Below are 12,951 nucleotides of genomic sequence, written 5' to 3'. Positions count from 1 at the left end.
GCAAGGACAGAGAGAAGCAGGCCTGGAGTATAAGGAGTGAAGCGAGAAGGTGCACACGAGGCTGAGCTGCACGGACATCGTGTTGAGTAAGTAAAGCATAGCAACTACGATGGCCCATTCATATATAACTAAAATCAGGCAAAATTAATGTACAGTAGACAAGTCAGTAGAGTGGTTTGGGGGTTTCTGTGAGACAGGGAGGGAAGTGCTGCGCAGGTGCTGGAGGCCTGAGCAAGCTGGTGAAGGTTGCAGGCTTGGAAGTCACGGGTCTCTGTAACAACTCAAGAAGCCACGGACAAGACACAGACAATGGGCTTGCCTGTGTTGGGGTAAAACTGTTTTTGGTGCAGGCTGGATTTGACCTAGGGCCCTTAGCTTGCTGACTGCTGATCTATTTCTTTCGTGTGTGTGTGTGTGTGTGTGTGAAAGACAGAGAGAGAGAGAGAGAGAGAGAGAGAGAGAGAGAGAGAGAGCGCCAACCAAACAAAAAAAGAAACTCGTGCTATTTCACTCCCCACATACCCACAACTGCCAGGACTGGGTCAGGCCTGAAACCAGAGTTTGAAAACTTAATCCAGGTCTCTCACATGGGTGTCAGGAATTCAATTACTTGAGCCGTCACCACTGCTTTCCAGGGCCTGCAGTAGCAGGATGTTGTAGTCAGGAGCTGGAGCAGGTCTTGAACCCAGGCACTTTGTTATGAGACATAGGCATTTTTTAAAGTTAATTAAATTCATTTTAATTTATTTTTTTAATTTGAGAGACAAAGTCAGAGACAGAGAGACCCTCCATTTTCAAATTTACTTCCCAAACACCCACTACATCCTGGGCTAGGCCAGGCCAAAACCAGGAGCCTGGAATGTAGTCCAGGTTTTTCACATGGGTGACAAGGTCTCAGCTACTTGAGCCATCACCTGCTTCCTCCCCAGATGCACCTTAGCAGGAAGCTGGACTGGAAGTTAGAGCCAGGACTCAAATCCAGGCATTACTATATGGGATGTAGAATTGCAAGTGTCAATGCCTGCCCCAAGGTGAGCATCTGAACCATTGGGCCTGTTACCTGCCCCATGATCTGCATCATGGTATGGGTAGTAGTTACATGGGTGTGTCTGTGTGTGTACAACTTGACTGAGGTATCCATGAATGATTTAAGTACTCTGTTGTACGTAAATTATAGCTCAGTTAAAGGTAGGGTGCAGGGGACTCATAAGGGGTAAAGTTAAAGAAAAAGCTTCAGGTAGTAAGTGGTTCCTGCATCGAACTGGATGCTGGAATCCAGAACTGATCAGAGCTTCCACTCTTGGGAGGCCTGGGGATACTATATGGGGCTTTACATCTCCCCCTTTACCCTGTTCCTTGCTACTTAGAAGGCTCCCAGAATACCTGATTGCCACTGGGTAGGGTGGCTAAAACCATGGTCCTTGGATGATGAGACCAGGCTCCTTGAAGTTAGATAGCCTGCACGGGGTCACCCCACTCAGCACAAATATCCCTTGCCTCACGCCTACATCCACCCATGTGTCTCGTCCTCTCTGAGAAAAGTCCATCTTGTGCTAGACAGCAGGAAAGATTTGATTCGGCCTCACCCCACTGTTATCTCACTGATGGCTGCCCTTTGCATTCTCATGTTCCGGCTGGTCGGCGATTGTTTGTTCTTAGTGTTCAACTTGACAGGACGTGGGGAAAAACACACAGCCAAGGTCAGGGAGCAGCAAGCTGTCTCCTCCATTAAGTCTGTCTTTGTCTTTAGACGGCACCAATCAAAAGAATCACCTGCACGTTTTCTTGGAGCGTTAGGCCTGGCTGCTGAGGGTTGTCCCTGAGCTCTCCTCCCACATCTGGGAGCTTCTGCTTAGCCATATCCAGTCTCACTGGCCCCAGAATGAGGATGGAAGAGAGAAAAAAGATCCTTGCCCTGAGCTCTCACCCTTAGGGGTTCCCCAAATTAACTTATTAGGCAAGAAGTGAAAAAGGAAAAGCAACGATTTTTCTGGGCACTTGAAGCCTCAAGGCATGAGCCAGAAGCAGGGGCTGTGTGGTTTTGCTTCTCTTTCAATTCTCTATGATTTAGAGGACTCAACTTGTGTGAGAAATGCAGCACCATTACCTTGCTACTTGACAGCTAAGTGGTGAGAAAGGCCTTCAAGTAGTTAAGGAGGAGGTTTGAGGGCTGCACACGCTGGGTCTCACAGGGTCCACTCATGCAGGAAACAGAGAGCATTGAGAGTGATGAACATCTCAGGCAGGACCACCCTCAGGCACTTGCCTCTTCTGCCCTCCATGTTAGTTTCTGATGCCCATGGTGAAGAAAGCACACCAAATAGGGCTGGCCTTTGGCCTGGCAGTTAAGATATGCACATCTTATATTGGAATGCTTAGCTTCAGGTGCTTGTCCCACTCTACATTCTGGTCCCCTGCTAAGCAGACCCTGGGAGTGTGAGCACTCAAGTTGTTTGGTGCCTGCCACCCAGATGGGAGACTTGGGTTGAATTCCTGGCTCCTGGCCTAGCCCAGGTCATTGCAGGTATTTGGAGAGTAAAGTAGCAGATGGTAGCTTACCCTCTCTGTCTCTTTCAGTAAGTTAAAAATTATAAAATTAAAATTGGAATTAAAAATTCAACCACGGGCCGGCGCCGCAGCTCACTAGGCTAATCCTCCGCCTAGCGGCGCCGGCACACCGGGTTCTAGTCCCGGTTGGGGCACCGGATTCTGTCCCGGTTGCCCCCCTTCCAGTCCAGCTCTCTGCTGTGGCCAGGGAGTGCAGTGGAGGATGACCCAGGTGCTTGGGCCCTGCACCCCATGGGAGACCAGGAAAAGCACCTGGCTCCTGGCTCCTGCCATCGGATCAGCGCGGTGCGCCGGCCGCAGCGCGCCAGCCGCGGCGGCCATTGGAGGGTGAACCAACGGCAAAGGAAGACCTTTCTCTCTGTCTCTCTCTCTCTCTCTCTCACTGTCCACTCTGCCTGTCAAAAAAAAAAAAAAAAAAATTCAACCACGGCTGGCACCGTGGCTTACTAGGCTAATCCTCTGCCTGCGGTGCTGTTATTCCGGGTTCTAGTCCCAGTTGGGGTACCAGTTCTGTCCCAGTTGCTCCTCTTCTAGTCCAGCTCTTTGCTGTGGCCCAGGAGAGCAGTGGAGGATGGCCCAAGTGCTTGGGCCCTGCACCTGCATGGGAGACCAGGATAAGCACCTGGCTCCTAGCTTCAGATTGGTGCAGCGTGCCAGCTGTAGTGGCCATTTGAGGGGTGAACCAACAGAAAAGGAAGACCTTTCTCTCTGTCTCTCTCTCTCTCAGTCTAACTCTGCCTGTCAAAAAACAACAACAATAACAAAACTCAACCACATAAATTTATTGCCTGACATCGTCAGAGACTGAACTGGGTCTCACAGGGCTAAAATCAATGTATAGGCAAGGCTTCTTTCCTTTATGGAAGCTCTATGGAGAATCTGTTTCCTGGTTCCTTTTCAGCTTCCAGAGGCTGCCAGCAACCCTTAACTTGTGGCCCTTGCTCCAACTCCAAAGCCAGCAATGTTGCAACTCTCTGTACCTCTCTTCCTTAGCCACATCTTCTTCCTACTAACTCTCCTTCTAGTTTTAATGGTCTTTGTGATTACATTGGGCCTATCTAGATAGGAGCAGTTAGCAATTTCAATTCCATCTACAATTTCCTTTGCCTTATAGCCCTAATATATTCTCAGGTTCGAGGGATCAGGACACGGACATCTGTGGGGAACATTCTTGTGTCTGTCACTCCTCATAGCAATTTAGTACATTCCTATTCTCATCTGGAAAATGGGAGTGATAGTACCACTGTCTAGTGTTGTTGTGACAGCCAAATGGGGTGAGTATAAATCCTTGGGGCCAGTCTGCAGGCCCATGTCAGAGGTATGGAGGCTGATCTCGACGTGTCCTTCAGCATCTGTGCAGTGCTTGCTTTTGGTTCTCACAAGCACATCCCTTGAAGCTGAGCTGGGCTGCGCCTGTCCTACTTCTCATTAGGCTGCAGGTGCCTGGTCTTTACCTGGGACAATCTTACCAGTCAAATATCGGTAAAATTGAAAAACAAACAAGCAGTGAGCATAGCACAATGTACACAGGACTTTGGGTCAAACATTTCAGTGTCTATGGTCAAACACTCTATGTGGACTCTGAATTTTTGGTAGGGGCTGATTAAGATGCTATTTGGGATGACTGCATCTTGTATTGGCTCCACTTCTGATTCCAACTTCCTGTTATGCACACTCTAATAAGCAGCAGGTGATGGTTCAGGTATTTGAGTCCCTGCAACCTGCACTTAGGAAACCCATATGGAGTTCCCAGTTCCCACTTTCAGCCTGTCATAGCTCTGGCTGTTTCAGGGCTTTAGAGAATAAGTAAGTAGACAGGAGATACTGTCTGTCTATTTCTCTGCCTTTCAAATACAACCAATTAATTAATAAAAATAAATTTTAGATAGGGTCTAATTCAAAGGCTTTTTGTGGAAGTAGAGTGAAGTTGTGTGAGAACCTCGTGTAAATCCTATTGTTATTCTCATCATCATAAATAGTTACTGGCTTTTTCCAGATATTGTCATCATTCCTGCCTCACCCCCAGGAACACAGTTAGGAATGTGAGGCAACTCTCTCATAAATCTGTATCTTCATATCTGTGCTGTCTGCTTTGGTGGCCAAATTGAAAGCATACTCCTCAATCTCACTAGCCACTTGTCAGTGGCTCGCAACCACTTAGGGCTAGTTGCTACCATATTGTTCAACACAAATATAGGACATCTCCATCATCACAGAAAGTTCTACCAGACAAGCCTGGACTAAACTGTGAGTCCTTCCCCTCCATGTCTTTGAAAGTATTCCAGAAAAATATTCCAAAAACACCGTGTAGAGAATTTTGGGGATGCCAGAGATCCCACAGAACATAGTTTAGGTTAAATAATCCCAGATACACCTACCAAACTGACTAGAAATAGGGATAAAAGTGAACATTGTTGCTGTGAGAACCGTGACTTAGTTTATAGAGACCGTTGACTTGGGGGCTATGCATTACTTCTTACAGATATGCCCGCTCTCGGATAGTCGCAGCAGTTTGGCACAAGAGGGATTGTGTCATAGAAAACAGCCATGTTTAACTTTTTGGGGAAAATGACCAAATAGTCAAGTCCAGCAGCATCTCAGAAGCAGGCATGGGGAGGCAGAAACCAGCCAGCTCTGAGAGAAGTTAGCAAAAGCAAGCCTGAGAGCTGCTTGGCTTAAGTCTGCTATCGTGCGCAGAGCTGGGCAGTGACCATGTGTCATCACGGGGCCTCCTTGAGGAGGAAAAGGCAGGCCTGGCGTCAGATGCAATAAGCATCCTGGCTTCCCTGGGAAATCAGGTCTGAAATGTCCTGCTGGCCAGCCCGCTGCCCTCTTCCTGTGGCTGCAGCTCTGCCCGGGGGGAGGTGAGGGTGAGAACCATGGCAGACACACTGTAGTTCAGGGTAGCCACTAGAAAGGTCCCAGGCGATCAATGACAAGTCCCATTTATGCTGCTTTTAAAAATATGCTTGCCATTTTATTGGCATGGTTTGTACTACTGGTGTAGATTGTCATAAAGAAAATGGCTGTTGGTTGTTCTTTAATGTGGAATAATAATCCCTACCTAACAATCATAATTATAACTGAAGGATACATGACAAGCTCTGGCACTGAGTATGGCCTGTACCAAACAGTTAGGAAATGTTAGTTTGAATAAGAAACATTATACATATTTGGTAGTAAATAATATCTTTTAGCAATCTTCATCAATATTAATGATTTTGATTTAATCAATAATGCATGACTGATAGATTTACAATATTTAAATAAAAATTAGATTAACAAGACAATAATTTAATACTGTTATTAAATTCAGCAAAATACTAATAGTATTTTATTCATCCCACAAATATCTGTGGAGCACCCACTTCGTGTTAAATTCTATTTTATGCCTTGTAGTAGCAGGTGAATGAGGTCCTTGACCTCAGGAAATTCATACTATACCTGAGTGGAGGGAAACTGCATAGTAAGATAATTACAGTTAGTGATCCATGCTAGCAAGAGTGATTAATGATGGGGGGTGGGGGAGGAGCTGCCTATTTCACTAGCTATTTCCTTAGAGTGGCCAGGAAATTTCCCATCTGAGAAGTGTACATTTGCCTAACCCCTGTGGTTTGTAGCATGCCACCATTCAATCATGCTGTTGTAGGGCTACAGCAGGCAAAGACAAAAGGGTAAGGGGTGGATCTGTGCTCCAATAAAACTTTATGGACACTAGAATTTGTATTTTATATAATTTTTATGTATAAATATAATCTTTATTGTTTTCCAATGATTTGAAAATATCACAGGGTTAACTTAGCCCTTGGCTGTGCAGATTTGTGCTCTAGACTAACCAGGATTGAGCCATCACCACTGTCGTCTTCCAAGGTCTGTATTATCAGGAAGCTGGAGTCAGGAGCTGGAGCTGGACACAAAACCTAGATAATCTGATATTGGACACAGTCTCCTTTACCATTGTCCTAACCACTCAGACAAATACCTGCATGGGGAAAAGTTAACTTTATTTGGAAAAGAATGCAGAGAATATAAAGCTTAAGAATGCTGAATCTCTTTGGGGGTACCATAACAAATATTGCAACCTAGGCTTGAAATAATGTAAATTTTTTTCTCCTGTACTTTTGGAAGCCAGAGCTCTGAAATTAGGTTGCCTTCAGGGTGTACTCTTGGGAGGCTCTGCAGGAGAATCTTCTAGTTTGTGGTGGTTTCCTTGACTTCCTCCATGATGGCTGACTTGTGGCCATGGTGCTCCAATCTCTGTCTCCACTTTCGTATTTTGTCTCCGTATGTCTCTTTGTGTCTAATGAATCTTGGCCTCTCTCTTCTGCTGTCATTCTCCTTGAGTTTATCCTACTTGGAGTTCATTGAGCAACTTTCATCTATAGAGTCGTGGCTTTTTCCATCAGTGTTGGGAAATTTTCAGCCATTACTTCTTCAGACACTCTACCACCCTCCTTCCCTGTTTCTCCTTCCTCCTTCAACCCCCCATCCCCCACCATTCTGTTTTGGCCTTCAAATATGCATATGAGTAGATTAAGTCATGTCACCAGAATTAAAAATGTTTGTGCTCAAAGGATCCATCAAAAAAGTGAAAAGAATTCACAAAAGAGAAAAATATTTCAAATTTTATATTTGATATGACATATTTAATGAGTGTATAAAGAACCCTTACAAATTAATAATAAAAAGACAAATAGCCTAATGGGGTATAAGCAAAGAATATAAATAGATATTTCTTCAAAAATGGCCAGTAAGCACATGAATAGATACTCACATTATTAGCTATTGGAAATACAAATTCAGACCTCTATGACATGGCATTTCACACCCTTTATGATGCTGATAGGCAAAATGACAAAGGTGGGTGAGGATGTGAAGAAATTGGAACACTCCTACTCTACTGGTGAGACTATAAAATGATACAGCCACTTTGGAAAATAGACTGGCAGTTCTAAAACACGTTTATAAACATGAAGTTACTATATGGCCCGGCTATCCAACTCCTGGATACATAACTTGTTCACAAATAATCAAAAGCAACATTAATGATAGTTAAAGAATGAAACTAACTCAAATGTCAATCAACAGATGAATGGATACACAAAGCATAGTGTATTCATAGATCAGGATATTATTCAGCCATGATAGGAGGTAGTAATACATACCACAATTTTGTTAATGAATGAAAAAGATCAACCAGGTCACAAAAGACCATCCATCCAGCATAAAGTGATTTCATTTGTATGAAATGGCCACAGTAGGCAAATATATAGAGATAGAAAATAGATTAGAAGTTGCCAAGGGCTATGAGGTTGGGAGAACTGAGAAATGATTGCTGAGAAGTGTTTCTTTTCAGGGTGATGGAAATGTAGTAAAATCAATGGTGGTGATGATTGTGTGACTCTGTGAACTTGTACACTTGAAGTGAGTGAACCCTATGGCAGGTGGATTCTATCTCAATTAGGCTGTTATTTTAAAAAATGAAATTGGAAATGTGGCAGGGAAGGGTAAACAGATCCTACAGGATCTTGCAAGTTTCACGGGGTGTTTAGTTTTACTTCAGGTGAGCCAGAAGACCTTGGAAGTTTGGGGGGCAGAAAGCAAAATAATCTGATTTATGTTATTAAAAATATCACTTCTTCCTTTCTCATATTAAGGATATTGTTTTCAGGGTGACTCTCCTGTCAACTCTGTGGTTTGGGTGGAGTGCATTCATCAAATGCCAGCTCTGTAACCTCCAGAATACCAATGCTGTGAAACACTCACACACTGCAAGTCCAGGGGTAAGCCAGGGTACAAGGAGATCTGCAAAAGTGCCCACCAGAGCCTCTTCCTGCCTGCTGTGGTGGTGGCTAGATGGCTGTGCCATGTGCCCCGCTTTCACATAGCTTCGTGAGCGGTGAACAGGCAATCCCGCCAGACAGGCAGACCTCTGCCATTTGCTCCTTTGTCTGACCGTGATCATGGAAAAGCAAATCCCCTACTGCCACATGAGCCATTCCCCAGGTGAGGTTGCTCCAGAGTGTAGGCTGGCTCTGTTCTTCAGGACTAGCGCGCCCCTAGAATCTGCTGTGTATCCTCAGCCACTCCTGGGTCTTCAGTAACGCCCATTAGCAGTAATCCTTAAAAATGCCTGAGTGCTCCTAAAGAAACTTTTCCTCTGTGTGTGGCAACAGAGGCTCTCACGGCTTTTATCCGGGAGGTCTGGCGCGCCCACCCAGGAAGGAAGCAGGCATCTCCTTCTGCAGTTAACCTGTCTCCTGACATCATTTGTTGGCAGTCTTGGATGACATTTGTTCTGGGAACTGGCTGCATGTTCTCAAAAAGATAAGGACTTTCCTTCTAGATAGATTGATGACAATGAGATCATGACATGAGAAGCTGGGGTTGTGATAGTGAAACCCAGCTCCGAAAGGGTAGGCCAGAGGTCAGATGCTCAAATGCCGTCAGGGCTGTAGCGATAAGGGAACAGCTGTGGCTCCTGTCTGTGAAGGCAGCTGTGAGCCATGGTTACTCGAGCAGTGTAACTCGGTGGTGGCTCTGTTGCATTTCAACTTAAAATTGTTAGGTGGAATACTAATGGAACTAAATCAGTTGTGGACTCACAGACCTCTAATTTGCAAACCCCAGGACAGAGTTGAGAAATCACCTTTAACCTTGAGATTATTTTTCAGATGGCTGAAGCCCCTAAGTGTATTCTCCCATCCCAAGCACCCAGGAAATGGAGGCAATTTCTGCAGATAGGGTTTTGTCTATAGATATTGATTCAGCCATCTTGTTGTAAGTAAGGAGTGCTTGTGGCCTTCAGGTGATCTATGACTTTGGAGGGGCCATGAGGATGGTGACGATCCTGTTCTCCATGCACCAGGCACTGGACTAAGCACTTTTTATGTTCTTTATATGCTTATATCTATTTCATCCTCATTAAATAGATACCACTAGAATTCTTACATTTAACTGAGACGGTAACTGATAGTCAAAGAGATTAAACGACTTGTCTAAAGTCACAGAACTTTATAGCTTTCAAAATTCTCCAAGGAAAAATATTTACCAGGACACTCTGTTCTTTAGGAATAATTTCTTTTTTATACACACACACACACGCACGTATATATTTGAAAGCTGGAGCAACAGACAGAGAGATGGAGGGGAGAAAGAGGGAGAGAGAGAGATCCATCTTCCATTTGCTAGTTTAATCCCCAAATGGCTATAACAACCAGGGCTGGGCCAGGTTGCAGTCAGGAGTCAGAAATTCCATCCTTGGGGATGGCACTGTGGCGCAGCGGGTTAATGCCCTGGCCTGAAGCACCTGCATCCTATATGGGTGCCAGTTCGAGACCTGGCTGCTCCGCTTCTGATCCAGCTCTCTGTTACGGTCTGGAAAAGCAGTAGAAGATGGCCCAAGTCCTTGGGCCCCTGCACCCATGTGGAAGACCCAGAGGAAGCTCCTGGCTCCTGGCTCCTTGGCTTCGGATCAGCGCAGCTCTGGCTGTTGCAGCCAATTGGGGAGTGAACCATTGGATGGAAGACCTCTCTCTCTCTCTCTCTCTCTCTCTCTCTCTGCTTCTCCTCTCTCTGTGTAACTCTGACTTTCAAATAAATAAATAAATAAATATTCCATCCTGGTCTCTCACATGGAGGGCAGGGGTCCGTGTACTTAGGCCATCCTTTGTTTCTGTCCCAGGAACATTACAGGGAAGCTGGATCAGAAGTTGAGTAGCCAGGACTTGAATCAGTACTCTAAGAAAGCAGAAGCTTAACTGGCTGTGCAACAATGCATGCCCCTAGTATCAATTTATCATGTGGATTTCAAAAATTTACATGCATATTCATTGATTTACATGAATTTCAGTTAAGTTTTCCATGCATGCCCATGGTTGTAAACATTTTTTGAAACATGCCTTTAAGGCTGGTAGGGATGGTAAAAAGACAGTGAAACAAGGGGAAGAATAGGGATTCTGTACTAGAACTGAACCTTCTAAATGTTTGTCTAAAATCAGGGTCAGGAAGCTATGGCCTATGGGACAAGTCTGGCCTGTCACTTGATTTTATAATCACAGTTCTGTGGAAACACAGCCACATCCATCCATTATGTGCTAGTTATGGCTGCTTTCTCCTAATAATGGCAGAGTTGAGGGGTCGCGACAAGACTGCATTCTCCTCAAAGTGAAAACTAACTTATCATCTGACCCTTTATGGAAAAAGTTTGTTAGCCTTTGGTCTAAAAAAAAACTGATATTATAAGCATAAGACATCTATCATTTCCACAAATCCTACGATTTCTCTGGCTATGTTTTTTCCCAGGTTTAGCCAATGAAGCAAATCACTAGGGCAAATAAATGCTTTAATGAAATTCCTATTTTGCTCCACTCTTCTCTGTTTAGGAGGAACCAATGTTGGTGAGGGCCAAACCATTTCCCCAGGTCGCAGAGTCATCTGGGGAGAACAATAAATAATAATGGTATCGGTCATCCCAAAACAGCTTAGTTTTTTCTGAGTATTTAAACACCATGCCCAGTGCTTTGCATGCAGCAAATCTTGGAATCCTCATGATTACCTTCCAAGGTCATTACCATTATTACCCACATCTGATGGATGAGGAAGCTGGGGCCTTCACAAGGAAGCTTCCCAGAATCACCCAGGCTATGATCCCAAAAGGAAAGACCTTTAATCAAAGCATCTTGGATGAGAGCTTCACATGCAGGCCCTGCTCAGGGCAGTGATGAGCTGGAGAAACAGGTGTGGCTACTGGGGAGGAAGATGAGTTGTTTGTGGCCATCGTCACAGAGGAAAAGCGAGGTAGGGTATCCGGAGAGCTGCATGGCCAGGAATCATCCACCATGCTGAAGTCTTGCTCAGCCCATTCCTGCCTGATTGCTCCTGGCCTGCTGGGCCCATGAAGGCTCATGCCAGCCTGCTCCACCCAGGATGGAGACCACCTCCCGACGTCAGTTCCCAAAAGCAGGGCCTCAGAACCAGATTACTGGGTTGGAACATGTCTCCCAGGTGATTCTCATGTAAACAAATCTTGGGAGCCCCTGGGTAGAGGCTGAAAGGTTTTATCTGGAGAAGACCCAGTAGAGATGGGGGTCGGTCTTCACGGCCAGGGAAAGGCTGAGTGCGGCTGTCTCCGTGAAAACAGGATCATGGTGAGTGACTGAGTTCTGCTATCCAAGTGGGGAATGGGAACATTGGGGAGGAGGTGAGAAAGGAAAGGCGACACCTCTTCTATCCCTAAGATTACTGTTGCTGTGATGGGGTAGACTTAGCAATGTCTGCTTTCCCCCCAAAGAAGTCCGTGCCCTAATACCTGGAACCTAGAGATGTGTTGTCTTAGAGAGCAAGGTGATTTTGTAGATATGATTAAGTTCATTACAGATAATCAAAGGGGGAGCTGACTTGTGGTGGACCTATTAGGCAGACCCATTAAGGTAGCAAATCTTCATTGGCTGAATTTGGAGAGAAGCCCCACAGTAAGGAAAGGCTGGAGGGATTCACAGTATGAGAGGGAGTCTGCCGACATTGTTGGTTTAAGAAACAGAAAGGAGCCAGCAGCTTAGAAATGTGGGTGGCTTGCAGCAGATAGAACAACACCCAACTGACAGCCAGCCAGGGCATGAGGACCTTCGTCTTAAAACAAGAAGGAACAGGATTCTGCCAACAATTTGAGCAAGCCTAGATTCGGTCCTAGAGCTTCCAGGACAGCCCAGCCTTGGGGACAACCCTGATCTTGGTCAGTGTAAGCTTCAGGGCACCTCTGACAACTGTAAGGTCCTACACTTGTGTTGTTTTTAGCCGCCAACTTTGTGCCTACATGTTGTGACAACAATAGATAACTAATACATCTTATGGATGAAATGTGCTGGTTTGCAGTTTGTGAGAAAGAGGTTCAGGTGGAAGGAATTATGGGGGAAAGTAGGGAGAAGAGTTGCTTGATTGAGTCGCTTGTAAAGAATACGAGATAAAAGTCGTCAGACTTGTTCCCTGTTACCTTTTCCTAGCTAATCTCCATGTAATCCCTAAAACAAGAATGGCCCTGAGACAAGGTGTTAAGAAGGCAGCTTTCCCAGGCTTGCTCTGAAATGTCTGTGAAAGAGAGGAGCCCTTTTAGACTATGCGGAGTCGTGCCAGCACTCAGAGCCTTCTTCCTTGTTGGCATTAGACATTTTAGCCCTGGTCACGCTAGTGTGGACTGTTTTTATCTCATGGTAGAGTCTGCATTTCGCAGAGCCATGGCTTGAGCCTCTAAGGGTCTGAGTGTGTCCTCCTTGTTGTGCATAATCAGCAGCAGCTTGAAGGGTGGACGTGGGGGGGGGATGTGGGGGATGTGAGCGAGTTGCTTGTGCTTTTTGATTCCTACTCTCATCTCCACCCCAGTCCTCA

The 12,951-nt window shown here is 45.4% G+C and overlaps 1 protein-coding gene across 50 annotated transcripts in view; it reads left to right on the top strand.

The window, feature by feature from the left end:
- Positions 1 to 12,951, top strand: part of LOC149124337 (uncharacterized) — a 605,541-nt gene that overhangs the window by 228,498 nt on the left and 364,092 nt on the right. For 18 of the 50 annotated variants that reach the window (XR_016214266.1, XR_016214264.1, XR_016214268.1 and 15 more), the window contains exon 1: positions 11,374 to 11,717. The exons of 25 other annotated variants lie outside the window; for them this stretch is intronic. Coding sequence is in view for 1 of the 25 variants with exons in the window: in XM_089305517.1 (XP_089161643.1) it covers positions 11,652 to 11,717 (66 nt within the window). In the remaining 24 variants the exon portion in view is untranslated. 7 more of the 50 variants (XM_089305520.1, XM_089305511.1, XR_016214274.1 and 4 more) reach the window with 6 other exon arrangements.

Source organism: Oryctolagus cuniculus, chromosome 10, assembly GCF_051225735.1.
Source record: "Oryctolagus cuniculus isolate XC-2025 breed Fujian yellow rabbit chromosome 10, ASM5122573v1, whole genome shotgun sequence".
NCBI classification, from domain to species: domain Eukaryota; kingdom Metazoa; phylum Chordata; class Mammalia; order Lagomorpha; family Leporidae; genus Oryctolagus; species Oryctolagus cuniculus.
The sequence above is the reverse complement of the archived record's forward strand: the minus strand, read 5'-3'. Positions and strand labels throughout refer to the sequence as shown.